This window comes from Terrapene carolina, unplaced genomic scaffold (genome assembly GCF_002925995.2).
Source record: "Terrapene carolina triunguis isolate 2854851 unplaced genomic scaffold, T_m_triunguis-2.0 Scaffold85, whole genome shotgun sequence".
NCBI lineage: Eukaryota > Metazoa > Chordata > Testudines > Emydidae > Terrapene > Terrapene triunguis.
The window spans coordinates 4,173,905-4,187,768 of NW_020664436.1; the positions used below are offsets into that span (position 1 = coordinate 4,173,905).

Below are 13,864 nucleotides of genomic sequence, written 5' to 3' on the forward strand. Positions count from 1 at the left end.
GCTCAGATGAAAACTAAAGACATGTTCCAAAAACTTGTCTAGTGACAGTCTATTCCCTCCTCAGGAGAAATGAGACCTGCATCCTCTTACCCCTGCTCAGCTCCAGGAGAAAAAAGGATCAGATCTCACACCCCATTAACGTGGGTGGTCATTCACATATATGGGGGAGGTGTGTAGAGCCCCCAGGCACCATAAATGTCATTTATCTTCTAGATTCACCCAATCTCCAGTAACATAGGTCACCCTTCTAGCCCTGACACTACTAGTTTTAAATAGGGGTTTGTGCTCAAATCCCCATTTATCTGTCACAGATGACAATACACACAGTAGAGGCAGAGGTGTCTCACACCCACAGAGACAGGGTAAGGGCAGAGGTCTCTCTCAGACACACACAGGGTACAGGCATCTCACCCCCACAGTGCAGGTGAAAGGGTGACACTCTCATGCCCCCACAATACAGGCAGAGGGGTGACTCTCTCTCTCTCTCTCTCTCACACACCCACACCGTACAGGCAGAGGGGTGACTCTCAAAACCCACACCCGCACAGTACAGGCAGGGGGTCTCTCTCTCTCACAGACCCCCACAGTACAGGCGGTGGGGTGTCTCTCTCTCGCACACCCCCACAGTACAGGCAGAGGGGTGACTCACCCCCTCCCCCGTACAGGCGGAGGGGTGACTCTCACACCCCCACAGTACAGGCAGAGGATTGACTCTCTCACCACCCTCCACACACAGTACAGGCGGAGGGGTGACTCAGACACATAGTACAGGCGGAGGGGGTGTCTTTCTCTCTCTCACGCACACAGGGCACCTGCGGAGATTAGACTCCCTCCCAGCTCTTTCTACCGGGGTTCTAGTCGCCCCTCTTGGGGCCGCCGGGGCGGGCTGCGCGGCGGAGCGCACACACGTGTCGGGCGGGGGCGGGGGCAGCCCAGCGGAGCGGGGTCACAGCGGCACATGGAGCGGGTAAAGCGCGGCTGAACGCAGGTCCCCTGGCCTCCCCGTCCCGGATCTCCGGGGTGGGAGCCTGACCCAGAGCTGCTCAGCCGAGGCGGAGAACTTTCCCCTCCAGCCGCCCCGCATGCGCCGTCCGGGAAGGGGAGGGGGAGAGTAGGGGCACCAAATTCAAACAGCCGCCGAAGGCGCAAGGCGGGAGGCAGCCAGAGGGAGAGGGGAGAAGAGGAGGGAGGAGACGGTGGGAGGAGAGAGAGAGCGAGAGGCCAAGGGGAGGGAGAGAGAGAGGGAGCCACACAGACAAAAAGGGAGGGAGGGAGAAAAGAAAGGTGTGGGGGGGAGGGAGAGCAAGGCAGGGGGAGGAGGAAGAAGAAGAGCGTCTCAGTCACTCTCCAGAGAGAGCCTAAGGCTGCTGTTCTCTTCCTTGCGCCCCACCAAGGCATTTCCAGCGCCCTGCTTGTCACTGTGCCCGAGCCGCCCCCTCCAGCACCATGGTAGACAGGGGCCCCTTGCTGACTTCTGCCATCATCTTCTACCTGTCCATTGGGGCAGCTATCTTTGAAGTCCTGGAGGAGCCGAACTGGCAAGCAGCGACGGAAGATTACAAGGACAAGAAAAGTGAGCTGCTCAAGGAGTTTCCCTGCCTGAGCCAGGAGGGGCTGGAGAAGATCCTGCAGGTAAGTGGGGGCAGCTGCCTCCTGTCGCCTGTTCGGCTGCTCTGGGGGTGACTATGGAGGGTTGGCCGTTTGAGAGTTTCCCTGCATTGTGTGGGACCCTTTTAACGAGGATCTCAACGCGCGGTTAAGAGAGCTTCACAAATCCTCCCTGTGAGGCAAGGCGGCATTAGTAACCCCTAGCTGAGACAGGGAGAGCTAAGGCTGATGTCTCCTTGACCAACATCCTCCCAATAACAAGACGTGTGCGTGTCATGCGATTACCCCTCTGAGCCAAAACTTTGAATGAAGGGCTACACCGCAATAGTGCTTTGTGTTCCCGTAAATGTCTTACAAGTCTCTTTAAAAGTCCCTGCCCCAAGCAAGTTCCTGACTTAGCTGGGACGCCTGCCATGCAAAACCTAGGTCCTAAGTAACTCAAAAGTTTACCTCTGGTGGAGATTTCTAACAGGGGAGGGCCAGTCTTCGTGGGAGGTGTGTGTTTTGGAGAGTAAATTCCCAAGTAGGGTGCACTTAAAACAGGTGTATGCATGCCTTTAAGGAAGGGGGAGGGGAATTGGTTTTCTAACAAAGTATTTTCATTCATACCTATGGGGTGTGTGTGTGTTTAACATTTGAGATTTCATGAAGAATTTTATTTTTAAAATGAGAGGCGAGTTTGACAGATACTTTCTCTTAATTGGTGTATTGAGTTTGAATCAACTTCCTATAAATTTCGCACATTGCAAAAGTGTCCGTGCTGAGCATTCAAGGTTTGTTTTTTTGGTTTTTTTTTTTTTTTGCCAGTTGCAGGCTGGGCATGTGGCTTCCTTGGGGCACAGGCCAGCAGACTGGGTTTATATCTGCAGGTGATGTGCTTTGTAGGGTTTTTTCCCATCTTTTTTTTTTCCTTTTAAGACAATGCAGTATCTTGTAAATCTAATTGAAAGGAATAGTTGAGTTTACAATAAAAACGTGAGGTTTTCCACTAAAGGAGAGATGCTAATTTTTAAAATACAGTTGGTTTACTGTAAGCGTAATTTGCCTGTACTGTCTGTGAAACAGTGGTTAGAGTGTTATTTTCATTTCCCTTGGTTTCAAAAATGTATTGACTCCTCCTTAGGCTGCCTCAATAAGGTACTACTCTGTGGAATTACACTACTGAACTGTTTGCTGATGCATTACTGTAGCAACTCTTTAACGGATGAGATTAGCAGAGCTACCAAAACTAACAGATTCCCCCTTCTTTTTTTAACTCTACGTGGATACTTTTGGATATCTGAATGGACCCTAGGTGGTGGCATGAGAATCAGGGAAAAGATGAAGCCAAGCAATTGGTGCACTTGATCCTTGTCTTTGCTTGGCCTGTTTTTGTTTTTTCTATGTGCTTAGTAAGTTCTACTTTGAAAAGTTTGCCTGGGATCTGTGGTTTAGCTCTAATAACTTGGTCTGGGAAAAACTTGGGTTAAGGGGAAACCAGTCAAAATTGTATGGTTTGCTTGAGTGGGAAGGGTTACAATTTGAACTTCATTTTTATGAAGCTTAGTATATGTGAAGGGGTAAATACTAGATATTTTAATACACCAATTACTGAGAACCCCTATATAATATGGTGAGTAAATGCAGCATATAGTTTAATCTTTGTAATTTATAGCAAGTCTATTCTTTGCATCTCACTTAACCTCCATGATTTGTTACATCTATAGCACTGGACCGCTTCCTAACCATAAGGAGTGGTTGGTGGTGGATGGGACGGATTCCATGTATGTATAACTCCTCTTTATAGCTACTTAATAAGATTCAACAGATCACGCCGTAATACTAACCTGTTAGTGCCTTGCTATGCATCTAGTGTGTGCACTAATTGGCAAAACCATGTAGTCTGTCTCTTTGGAGCCCATGCAATACTTTTTACATGTAAAAAACACATACACTCAGTGCAGCCGTATATGGAGGTGAGCAGTGGAGAATGAAGAAAATGGGGTTGGCCATATGTTTGGTCCTAGCAGGGCCAGATTAACCTTTTGTGGGCCTGGCGCCAAACATATTTGTGGGCCTCCATGGGGGCAATGGAGCATGGCGTGGGGGGGTGTCGGTCCCCGGAGCGAGGGGCCGGACAGGGGCATGGCATGTCCGCTCAGCCCAGTGTGAGGGCACTATTTACAAACCAGTAGTTGCCAGATGCACAATGGCCCGCCTGGCCCTGTGCTGTCAGTGTGCCCCTTCCCCTCGGGGGTGGGCCCATGCCGTGCCACACATCCTCCTCCTCCCCCCACCCCGATTCCCGATGGCCAGAGCCCCCTGGACCCGCTATGCCCAGTACCCCCCCCAGACCCTGCCACAAATGCACAGCGCCCTGCACAACACCACCCCTACCCAGCGCCTCCCTGCCCACAACCCCACCACAACTGCCCAGCACCCCACACAGAACCCCCACTCCCTAGAGCCCCAACACACAGAGATCTTCCATGCCCCCTCACAGCCAAGCACCCCCTCCAGATCTCCCAGAGACCCACTCCCCCACGCCCTGCCTCCTGGCCACAGTCACCGGCCCTTCTGACTGGCCTGGCTGCCCCTCCATGTTTATGGTGGGGCAGCTGAGTCAAATTTTAGTGGCATTACGACCTCACAGCTGGAGCAACACTCTGGCAGCAGCTGTGCTAATTTAGGACAGGACCACTGCTTAAAAGTGGCTGGGCCAGGGCCCCTGCTGGCTCTGCAGCCTGTGGAACTTTAAGCAAGTACAAAAACCTTGGGGGGGGGGGGCATTAGCTCGCCCAGCACCTCCAAATTGATGACACTGCCTCAAAGGACAGACAAGTTTTCCGACAACTGACTGGGAGTGAATCCTAAAGTGTCTTGGCAAAAAGAACTATGGGATACATCTCCAGACACACATGTGTGAATGCAGAAACAGTGAGGACACAGTAATGAGGGTAGGCTTTGCTGTGGGAATGTTCACACACAGGTTAGCCTCACCCAGGTGCCAGTCACCTTGGCCAGCTGTGCAGTGAAGACAATACCCAGTCACTCTTCTTTCTATTGCCCCTCAGGATTCTGTCCTTTATCCCCCTCTATGCCTTTATCTCTCTATACCTGCAGCCTGTCAGGGTAATCAGCTGGTGGGCCGTGAGTAGGGTGACCAGACATCCTGATTTTATCGGGACTGTCCCGATATTTGCTTATTTGTCCCGCGTCCCGACCTACCTTCGGTCGGGACGCAAATTGTCCCAGTATTTTGCCTCCGCTCACAGGCAGAGCGGAGCCCGGAGGGCAGAGCATGCCCCCCCCGCCCTGACTCCGCCCCCTCCGTCCCCCATTGGATCCCTCCCCAAATCCCCGCCCTGGCCCCGCGCCCCCAGCCCTGCCCCCTCACTGCCCCATTGGATCCCTCCCCAAATCCCCGCCCTGGCCTGGCCTCTTCCCCAAGCATGCCGCATTCCTCCTCCTCCACCCTCCCTCCCAGGCTTGCACTGATCAACTGTATGGCAGCGCAAGCGCTGGAGGGAGGGGGGAGGTGGAGACGGAGTGGAGGCATGCTGGTGCGGGGGGGTGGGGCATGGAGCTCCGGCGGCCGTTTTCCCTCCCCCCCACCCTTTTTTTTTCCTTCCGCCCCGACCGCCCGCCCCTTCCCCCCCTTTTCCCGATATTTCACCTGTGTGATCTGGTCACCCTAGCCGCAAGACAGTTTGTTTACATTGACTGTCTGCAGGTCCCAGTGGCTGTGGTTCGCCGTTCCCGGCCAATGGGAGCTGTGAGAAACAGCAGCCAGCATGTCCCTACACCCAGCTCCACTTCCCGCAGCTCCCATTGGCTGGGAAAGGCGAACCACGGCCACTGGGAGCTGCGGGCGGCCGTGTCTGCAGACGGTCAGTGTAAACAAACTTTCTCGCAGCCCGCCAGTGGATTACCCTAACGGGCTCCATGTTGACTACTTCCAAAATAACCACACTTTTCAATATCTTGTCCCACCTCTCTGATGGGTGTTCCGTTGCGAGCTCAAACTCAACATGGCTAAATTGTGATGCTGATTTTTCCCTTCTCTCACTCCTCTTGTTAACAGTTGATGATGATGATATTGCTATCCTCCAGGTCATCTAGGCTTACAATATTGCTGTCACTATTGTTAAACTATTGTATATAGTGTCATAGTGTGCATGGCATTTCTCACAGAGAATGAAAACGTGGAGTGACATCCAGCCCCACTGAAGTCAGTGGCAAAAATCCTATTGATTTCAATGAAGCCCAGGATTTCACCCATTGTACCTGCATCACTTACAGTCTGAGTCATATTTAAATTTTCTTTCCCCAACCAGTATCCGTGCTTTTGTTGACTCCTGCTGGTTCTTAAAACATCTCTAAAATTCATCCTTTTTCTGTCTGTCCCTGGTCATCCGCCTGAATCTCTGGAACCACCTGTCAACTTACTCCCCCTCCAGCACATCCAAAACTACTATGCTGGTAAAATTATCTTCCTCTCCCACTGCTCAAACTGTCATGCCCCTGTTTGAGTCCCTTCATTTGCTTCCCTGAACTTGTCTTCAAGGTCCTGCATGACTCCAGACCCCCTCACATCTTTACTTTTGTCTCTTCCCTTCTCTCCCTCTACTCCTCTTAAGCCTTCTGCGTGGTTGCTCCTTTTGTATCCTTTCCCCTCAGTACTTGCCTTCTGCAATGCAGCCTTGTGAGGCTTTGAATAGCCTCCTTGACAGGGGCAGCTCCAGGCACCAGCGCAGCAAGCGCGTGCCTGGTGCGGTAAGCCGCAGGGGGCGGCGTGCCGGTCGCCGTGAGGGCAGCGGTCAGGCAGCCTTCGGCGGCATGACTGCGGGAGGTCCGCCGGTCCCGCGGCTTCGGCAGCAATTCGGCGGCGGGTACACCAAAGGCGCGGGAGCGGCAGATCACCCACAGAAACGCCGCCAAATCCGCATGACCAGCGGACCGCCGGCAGTTGTGCTGCCAAAAGCTGCCTGACTGCCGTGCTTGGGGTGGCAAAAAACATAGAGCCGCCTCTGGTCCTTGATCTTGTGTGTGTCAGTTGACTGTCCTCCCTTCTTTAATATCCCTTCTTCCTGTGAAGCCTTTCAACAAGTGTCCACCAAACTTAGCTTATCTTCTAATAATCAACCCCAAGGAAACCACAAAAAACATGCAGAAAAGGTTAGCTCTGCTGACCTGCTTTATGTAATAGGATGGTGGGAAAGAAAACAAAAATAACAAGAAATAATTTTGTCCCAAGAGCAGGGCTGCATGCTGTCTTGTCTCATACCCAGCACGCTGTGTTCTGATTTAGTGTCCAATTAAGTAGACACATTGGGCACAGGAACAATGGAAATTCTTTTTGTGGAGTGGCTGCAGAATCTGGTCCTATGATCTTAAGCTCCAAGGAGCCAGGGACCTTATCAATTTATTTGCTTGTCAAGTCCCATTTAGACTAGTATTTCTATATTAACAGACTAAAATTGCTTTTAAGGGGGACAGTGTCAGGTCAATTTGGCCTAAAATTTAGATTCTGGAAAACAAGGTTTCACTACACTTAATAATAGAAATGCACCGAATTAAAATACATTCTCATGGAAAAACGTTAACAAACATTTCCTACAGAATTTACAAATGACACATTGCAGCAAATGCTAGAGCATGAGAACCTGCAGATGAATCCAACCAGTCTGTTTTTACCACCTGCACTGAGAGAAATGCAAAAAGTAAATAATGCAGTGAAAAATAAACTACTCTTCTAATAACCTTATGTAGTGTTTGTAATAAAGGTAAGGACACTTGTTCCCTATTAAGGATTCCTAAATGCAATGTTTGAAGTGTGTCTCACTGAGGCATGTAGAATTATACCAATGTGCACAGTGTGTATATGTTGTGTAAATGGCTGCTTTCAGCCAGGTGACGCTATGCTTCTAGATAAAGCAGTTAAGCCATGTTTCAGTTTTCCTCTGATCAAACTCTGTGTGTCCTTATTTTGACAATTTTACACACACCTGCAAGGAGATGTTGGGGATTGGTGGGGAGGCACTCACATACTCAGTGATGCAAATTGGTGTCTGAGGGTCCACTCCCAAAACTTGGTGAAATGCCTTGTGTAACTTTCCACCTCCAAGAAGATTCTGAGGAATTTCAGAACTGCACATGTTAATTGGTCATTTATCTGGAATAACTATAATTTACAGTTAACTAAATTACCAACAAATCATGAACACACAAAGTAGAGGGCCCCAAATGCCCTTGAGAATTATATTTTTAAAAGTCTTTTGCTTTCTAAATCTGCCAGAGCTAACTCAACAGAAGGCTGCATGTTGTTTCTGGTGAGGAAGGTTGTCATTTAGCTTCACGGGGCCAGGCAGCATGATTTTTCAGCTGAGCTGGCTACCACAGGAGCATAGAAGAGAAGCTTGGGATAGTTTACAGCAGTTCTCAAACTTTATTGCAGAGCGACCCCCTTCTGACAACAAAAATGACTAAATGAGCCCAGGAGGGGGGATTGAAGCCTGAGCCCACCCAAGCCCTACCACCCCGGGGGGAGCTGGAGCCAAAGCCCAAGCCCCACTGCCCTGGGCGGGGAGGTGGGCAAAGTCCTGCCACCCCAGGCAGCGGGGGGCCAAACCCAAAGTCCAAGCCCCAATGCCCAGGGCTGAAGCCCTCGGGCGTTGGCTTCAGCCCCAGGCATTTCGGCTTGGGCGTCGGCTTCAGTCCCGGGCCTCAACAAGTCTTACGCCAGCCCTGGCGATCCCATTAAAATGGGGTCATGACTGAGTTTGAGAACTGCTGGGATAGTAGCATAAGGCTTGGTCTAAAACACAGTTTTTGTACTGGTATAACTATGTTGGGAGGGGGTTAACCAGCGTGGCTGTATTGGTATAACCACACTACTGTGGATGGAGTTATACTGGTATCAAGGTGCCTTATACCAGTATAGCTTATTCCTGTTCATGTATGGAAATAGCTATACTGTAATGGACCCTTTTATACCAGTATAAAACTGCATCCACTCTAGTGGGGTTGTACCACATCAGCTACAATAGTATAAAGTGGTACAACTTTTTGTGTGCAGACAATGAAATCTGCAAACTTGTACATGCAACCTGCTGTTGCAGCCAGTTGCAGGAGGAAGCCTCTGATAGAGCAGTGAGGCCAGGTGGTGACTTCTCAAGACCTGCCCACTGCTTTTCTTCCTCTGTGGGAGTGCATTTTCAGCGCAGGGGTAGATATGAGGCTATGCAGTCTTCCCCCTTCACTCCAATTTCTTTCATCTGCTCGTTATTGCCCCACCCAGCTTGTGACACACTGAGGTAACAATTGGGAGCTATACTCATGTGGTGAGTCTTACCGACCTTGTTTATTGGGAACTTTTTCTTGTGGCGGTGGTGGCGACAGCCAAAATATGTCTTTGATAAGCCAGTAAGTTTGGCTGGTGGCAGTGACGGAAAGAATTCAAAGCTATGTGTAGGAAACTTGTTTTGGGAGAAAAACCTACAAAAGGAAGAGAAAAACTGCCTGTTCCAGCTAGTGATGTTTGCTTCCTTTAGGTATTTGAACAAATAATTAAGGTCTTTATTCAAAAATCTTACAACCCTATAACCAGAAGGCCTAAAATAATATCTAAAGTAACGAGGTAGCTTGACTATTTGGACCAGAGCCCAGTGCTGTGAAGAAGTGCTAGAGAGAACCTCAAGGAGAGCTCGGATTAGTGTGCATGTGGTTTTTTGTTTTTGTTGTTTGGGGGTTTTTGCTAAAGAAAAATACCTGCAAGGCAGTTCAGAGAGTATGCAAACAGAAGTTGACAACTTCAGGCAGGATTTAAGGATTTTGTCTCAATACCATTTTGTACATGTGGTTGTTTTGTTTTGTTTCCGTCTCATATTGCACTTCTTATAAAAGAAATAAAATACTTTCTTTGAATGCTTGATATCCAGGGTTCATTACTTCAAAGTTAACATCATAAGGTTTAATTTTGCGTACAATATTTGTCAGGTTTGAGCGCATCTGTAAGCTATTTTTCCAAAACTTGAAAGGCTATTAAGATTTAACTCCACTTGCTCAACGCTCAGTAAAGGGAGTAGAGATTTTTAGTGGTGATTCATTCCCCTCCAAGTTAATAAAGTAATCAAATTAGATTTGCTCTTAATTGAAAGGTGCCATTGGCATATTTTCATAAGAATTGTGTTGTATGTAAATTGGGCACATAGTGTCACAGACCACATAGCTGCCCCGATTTCCTGATTTGCTGCCATCTAAAGAATTGGGGGGGAGGGGACAGAATTTAATAGTAATCTGAGCTTCGTAGTTTGCACCAGGCTGTCTGATTTTTCCCAAAGCAAAGTACAACATAGTTTAAATCCATGAAATATTTCCAAATCTTACATGGTTAAAAAAATAAAATCGAGCCACCTCCACAAGAATGGGACAGGAGATTGCTAATACAAAATTCTTCTTAAGGGAAAATATAATCGTTGTTAATCTCTAGAGCCAAAGAATTTTTAAAGCACAAATTAAGTCTTATCTCTGAAAGGTAAGTATTGTTTTACACATTTTAGAAATAGGGGAACAAGGAACTTGGGCCTTAATTGACTTGTTTGAGGTTGCTTAGCAACCAGTTGCGGAGGAGGGAATGGAACCTAGGACTCCTGTCTTCTTTGGGATTGCCAACCCTCCAGGATTGTCCTAGAGTCTCCAGGAATTAAAGATTAATCTTTAATTAAAGATTAATGTCATGTGATGAAACCTCCAAGAATACATCCAACTAAAACTGGCAATCCTAGTCTTCCTGCTCTAACTACTAGGTTATGCTGCTTAATAGGCAATATCTATACTAGGAAAATTGAGACCCACAATTCACCAATAGAAGACAGTACTGCAATACTCTGTAGTTTAGGTAACTTCAGAGTGAGTAGGTGGAGGCTGGGGAAGGGCTGGGTGTCTTGTGGGGTTTTTTGTTGCTGTTTGTTTTTAGTTGCTTTATTGTCTAATCCTATTTGGAGCAGGGTTAAATGGCAAGGTGGAAAAATGCCTGAACCCGATCAATGCTACAGTCTCCCCTATTGCCACTATCTGTGGAGAACTCTGAGTCCTAGTTTTCCTAGCACAGACTCAGCCTTAGGTGCTGCTAACATAGTCTCCCCCGGTTATTTTAGGAAATAATGCATTACATCATGCCACCATACGGCTGTTGCATCACCCCTCTTGCTTCTGAAGCTTGTAAAAATTCAGGATTGCATTCCATTTTTCACTGATCTCCTTTTTGGAACAAAATGTTACTTTCACCATAAATAAGAGTTCAGTTTGTTTTCAATTAGATTTATTTTCCCACAATGCTGTTAAATCCTTAGAACAAACATACTAACAAAATAGAGATACAACCTACGTTGCAACTGACATTAACAGTCAAGCAACTGTGCAGTCTCTTTAGAAAATAACTAAAACATTTGTTGCTATTAAAAAAACAACAACCGCAAAACCAAAAAAAAAAAGATGTAGTTGGGACACATGGCTGAAAGTTCATATTTAGTCCCTCTTTAAACAAAGTACTGCATTTGTAGCCCTCTCACGGAGTTCTTAACATAGTGCTATATTTAAAAAATGCTTTTACGGTGGGCGATATGGGTGACTGCCTAGGAGACCATGGTTGGGAAGGGTGGGGCGCAGTGGTCAAGAGGGTGCCGGCACCCGGGCAGGGTAACCCCTGCCACTTGTGGGTGGCTTCGTTGCCCCATGCGAAGTCCCGGCTCAGCAGAGCAAGCAGGTGGGTTGGGCCGGCTTCCAGGTAGGGGGGTTGTTGCAACTTGCCCCTGGCGAGGGTCTGCCCCAGAGATGAGCTAGGGGAGCCCTGGTGGGCCCAGGGGAGTGCCCTGCAGGGCGCGCTGGAGCCAGGGCTGGCCTTGCCCCTGGGGCTGTGCCATGCACTGGGGTGGGGGGGCCAGGAGAGTGCCAAAGGAAGAGCTACTTCTTCCTAGTGTATCCTGCACTCAAACTGGGCTGCCTGGCACAGTCTGCCAGCCAGGGTAGTTGCTCACCCGCCCCCAAATGCCCGTGTAGCCAGGGCGGCTGGAGTGTGCCCGGGCTAGTGGCGAGTGCTTCTGGGAGCACACAGCAGTGCCTGAAGTTGAGTGGCACTGAGGAGCGGAGCCAGCGGGGCTCCTGGGGGGGGCGGGGGGTAGGTTCATGGCAGTTCAGGGAAACAGACCCTGTGCTGGGCATGGGCTGTGCTGAGCTTCAGTTTGTGCCTTGCAGAGCTGCCTTCCCCCCTCCCCCGGCGCGTCACACTGTCACCAGCTTGGCATTCTGCCCACTGGTGCCAGGCACTGCCAGTGCCTTTTGCAGCGGTCTCTGTTGTAGGTGCACACAGTCTGTACGGTAACTTAAAAGCTTCTCCAGTAAACTCAAGGTGTGTGACTGTACTGTGTATCTGTACTTAAACACAAAGAAAGGGAGCCAAAATACAAGTTTGTCCAGAGTGCCATTTTCTGTAAGGCTGGCCCTGCTTTTACTTGAACCATGTGGTAGCCTTCCTGGGGGGCTAGTAGTTACAGATATAGTAGTTTCTTAACAGTGGCTCTCAACCTTTCCAGACTACTGTACCCCTTTCAGGAGTCTGATTTGTCTTGCGTACCCCCAAGTTTCACCTCACTTAAAAACTACTTGCTTACAAAAATCAGACATAAAAATACAAAAGTGTCGCAGCACTGAAAAAATGCTTACTTTCTCATTTTTACCATATAATTATAAAATTAATCAATTGGACTATAAATATTGTACTTACATTAGGGTGATCATATGGCCCATTTTATCCGTGACAGTCCCCTTTTTAAGCCCTGTCCTGGACGCCCCCGCTTTTTTGGCAAAAATGGGTATTTGTCCTATTTGCTCTTGTCAACTGATCATCAGTTGGCAAGAGCCAATGGAACAAATGCCCAGTTAGCCAACAAAGTGGGTATGACGGTGTGGAGGAACATTCGGGGCGTGGCGAGCAGCAACAACAGGCACCGGGCCTCAGGCTGTCAGCCACAGGTGGCATGGGGCTCAGGCAGTCAGCCCCAGCCCATGGCAGCACAGTGTGACCAGAGACTCCAGGTGGCTTGGGCCAACCCCATGCGGGGATGGGGGAGCGGGGGGGAGACTCAGGCCAGCCCCGTGCAAGCACAGGGCTCAGGCAAGCATCGCCACCTGGCAGCTCACGCCAGCCCTATGCAGTATCCTGTTTTTACTTTGGGAAATACATCAGCTCTAGTATGTAGAGCAGTGTAAACAAGTCATTGTCTGTATGAAATTTTAGTTTGTACTGACTGCTGGTGCTTTTTTTATGTAGCCTGTTGTAAAACTAGGCAAATATCTATATGAGTTGATGTACCCCATGAAAGACTTCTGCGTACCCCCGGGGGTACATGTGTCCCTGGTTGAGAACTACTGTCTTGGAGGGATCACCTTGTGCAGCAAAATTCCTTTAACAATACTAACACAACTGAAAATCCAGGTGACTTGGTTTCTAAAGGATGTAGATCATGCTAAGACTGTTCATTTTGACTATTAAGTGGAGTATATATTGGGGGAATTGATTTGGGTGGCAGTGGTTTGGTTTTTTTAATGTGATGATAAAATCTATAGGGGAGTTTATGTTCATCAAAAAGAAACTGGAATTTCAAAATGTAATTTTGTCAAATGCAAAATGGGAAATTCTTGAATGCTCATTACCTATCACTTAGTATCTCCCTACTAACTTCTTTGGCAAGTTTCCTACATATAACTAACTGTATTTGAATTTTTTTCCAACTACCTTGGCTTAAGACCTTGATTAATGACTAATTTAAAAAAAAAAAAATTGTGCACATCATTTTAAGCAAAAAGGCCCCAATTCATAAAATCACTTGAACACATGCTTAAATTCTACTGACCGTCTACAGGACTCAAGCGCATGATTTGCTGAATCTGGATGCAAGTGCCCTTATCTATTCACATCCCTACAAACCTGCATGTGTGAACTTCACTTCAGTTTCATTGGTTTGATCTGCCACGTAGCAGAAATAAGGAGAATGGTGAACGTTTATCACAGAGTTATTTAAATACCCTGGAAGAAATTCTGCCCTTAAATTCACTGAAGTTAGTGGTCTGAGAGCAGAATTTGGTCTTCTGTACTCTCTATTCTACCTTAGGTTCAGGTTTGTTAAACAAAGACATGACAGAACCCTGGTGTGTTATCTTGGTATTGGTATGAAGTGCTCCTATTCCTCTTTGATTAACAAGAAGTTGGGATACATAT

At 48.1% G+C, this 13,864-nt stretch overlaps 1 protein-coding gene across 1 annotated transcript in view; it reads left to right on the forward strand.

The window, feature by feature from the left end:
- The first annotated feature begins 1,329 nt into the window (after positions 1 to 1,329).
- Positions 1,330 to 13,864, forward strand: part of KCNK5 (potassium two pore domain channel subfamily K member 5) — a 60,514-nt gene continuing 47,979 nt past the window's right edge. Inside the window, exon 1 of the mRNA XM_024203466.3 lies at positions 1,330 to 1,632. Within this exon, the coding sequence (XP_024059234.2) occupies positions 1,447 to 1,632 (186 nt within the window). The 5' untranslated portion in view covers positions 1,330 to 1,446. The remainder of the gene's footprint in view (positions 1,633 to 13,864) is intronic.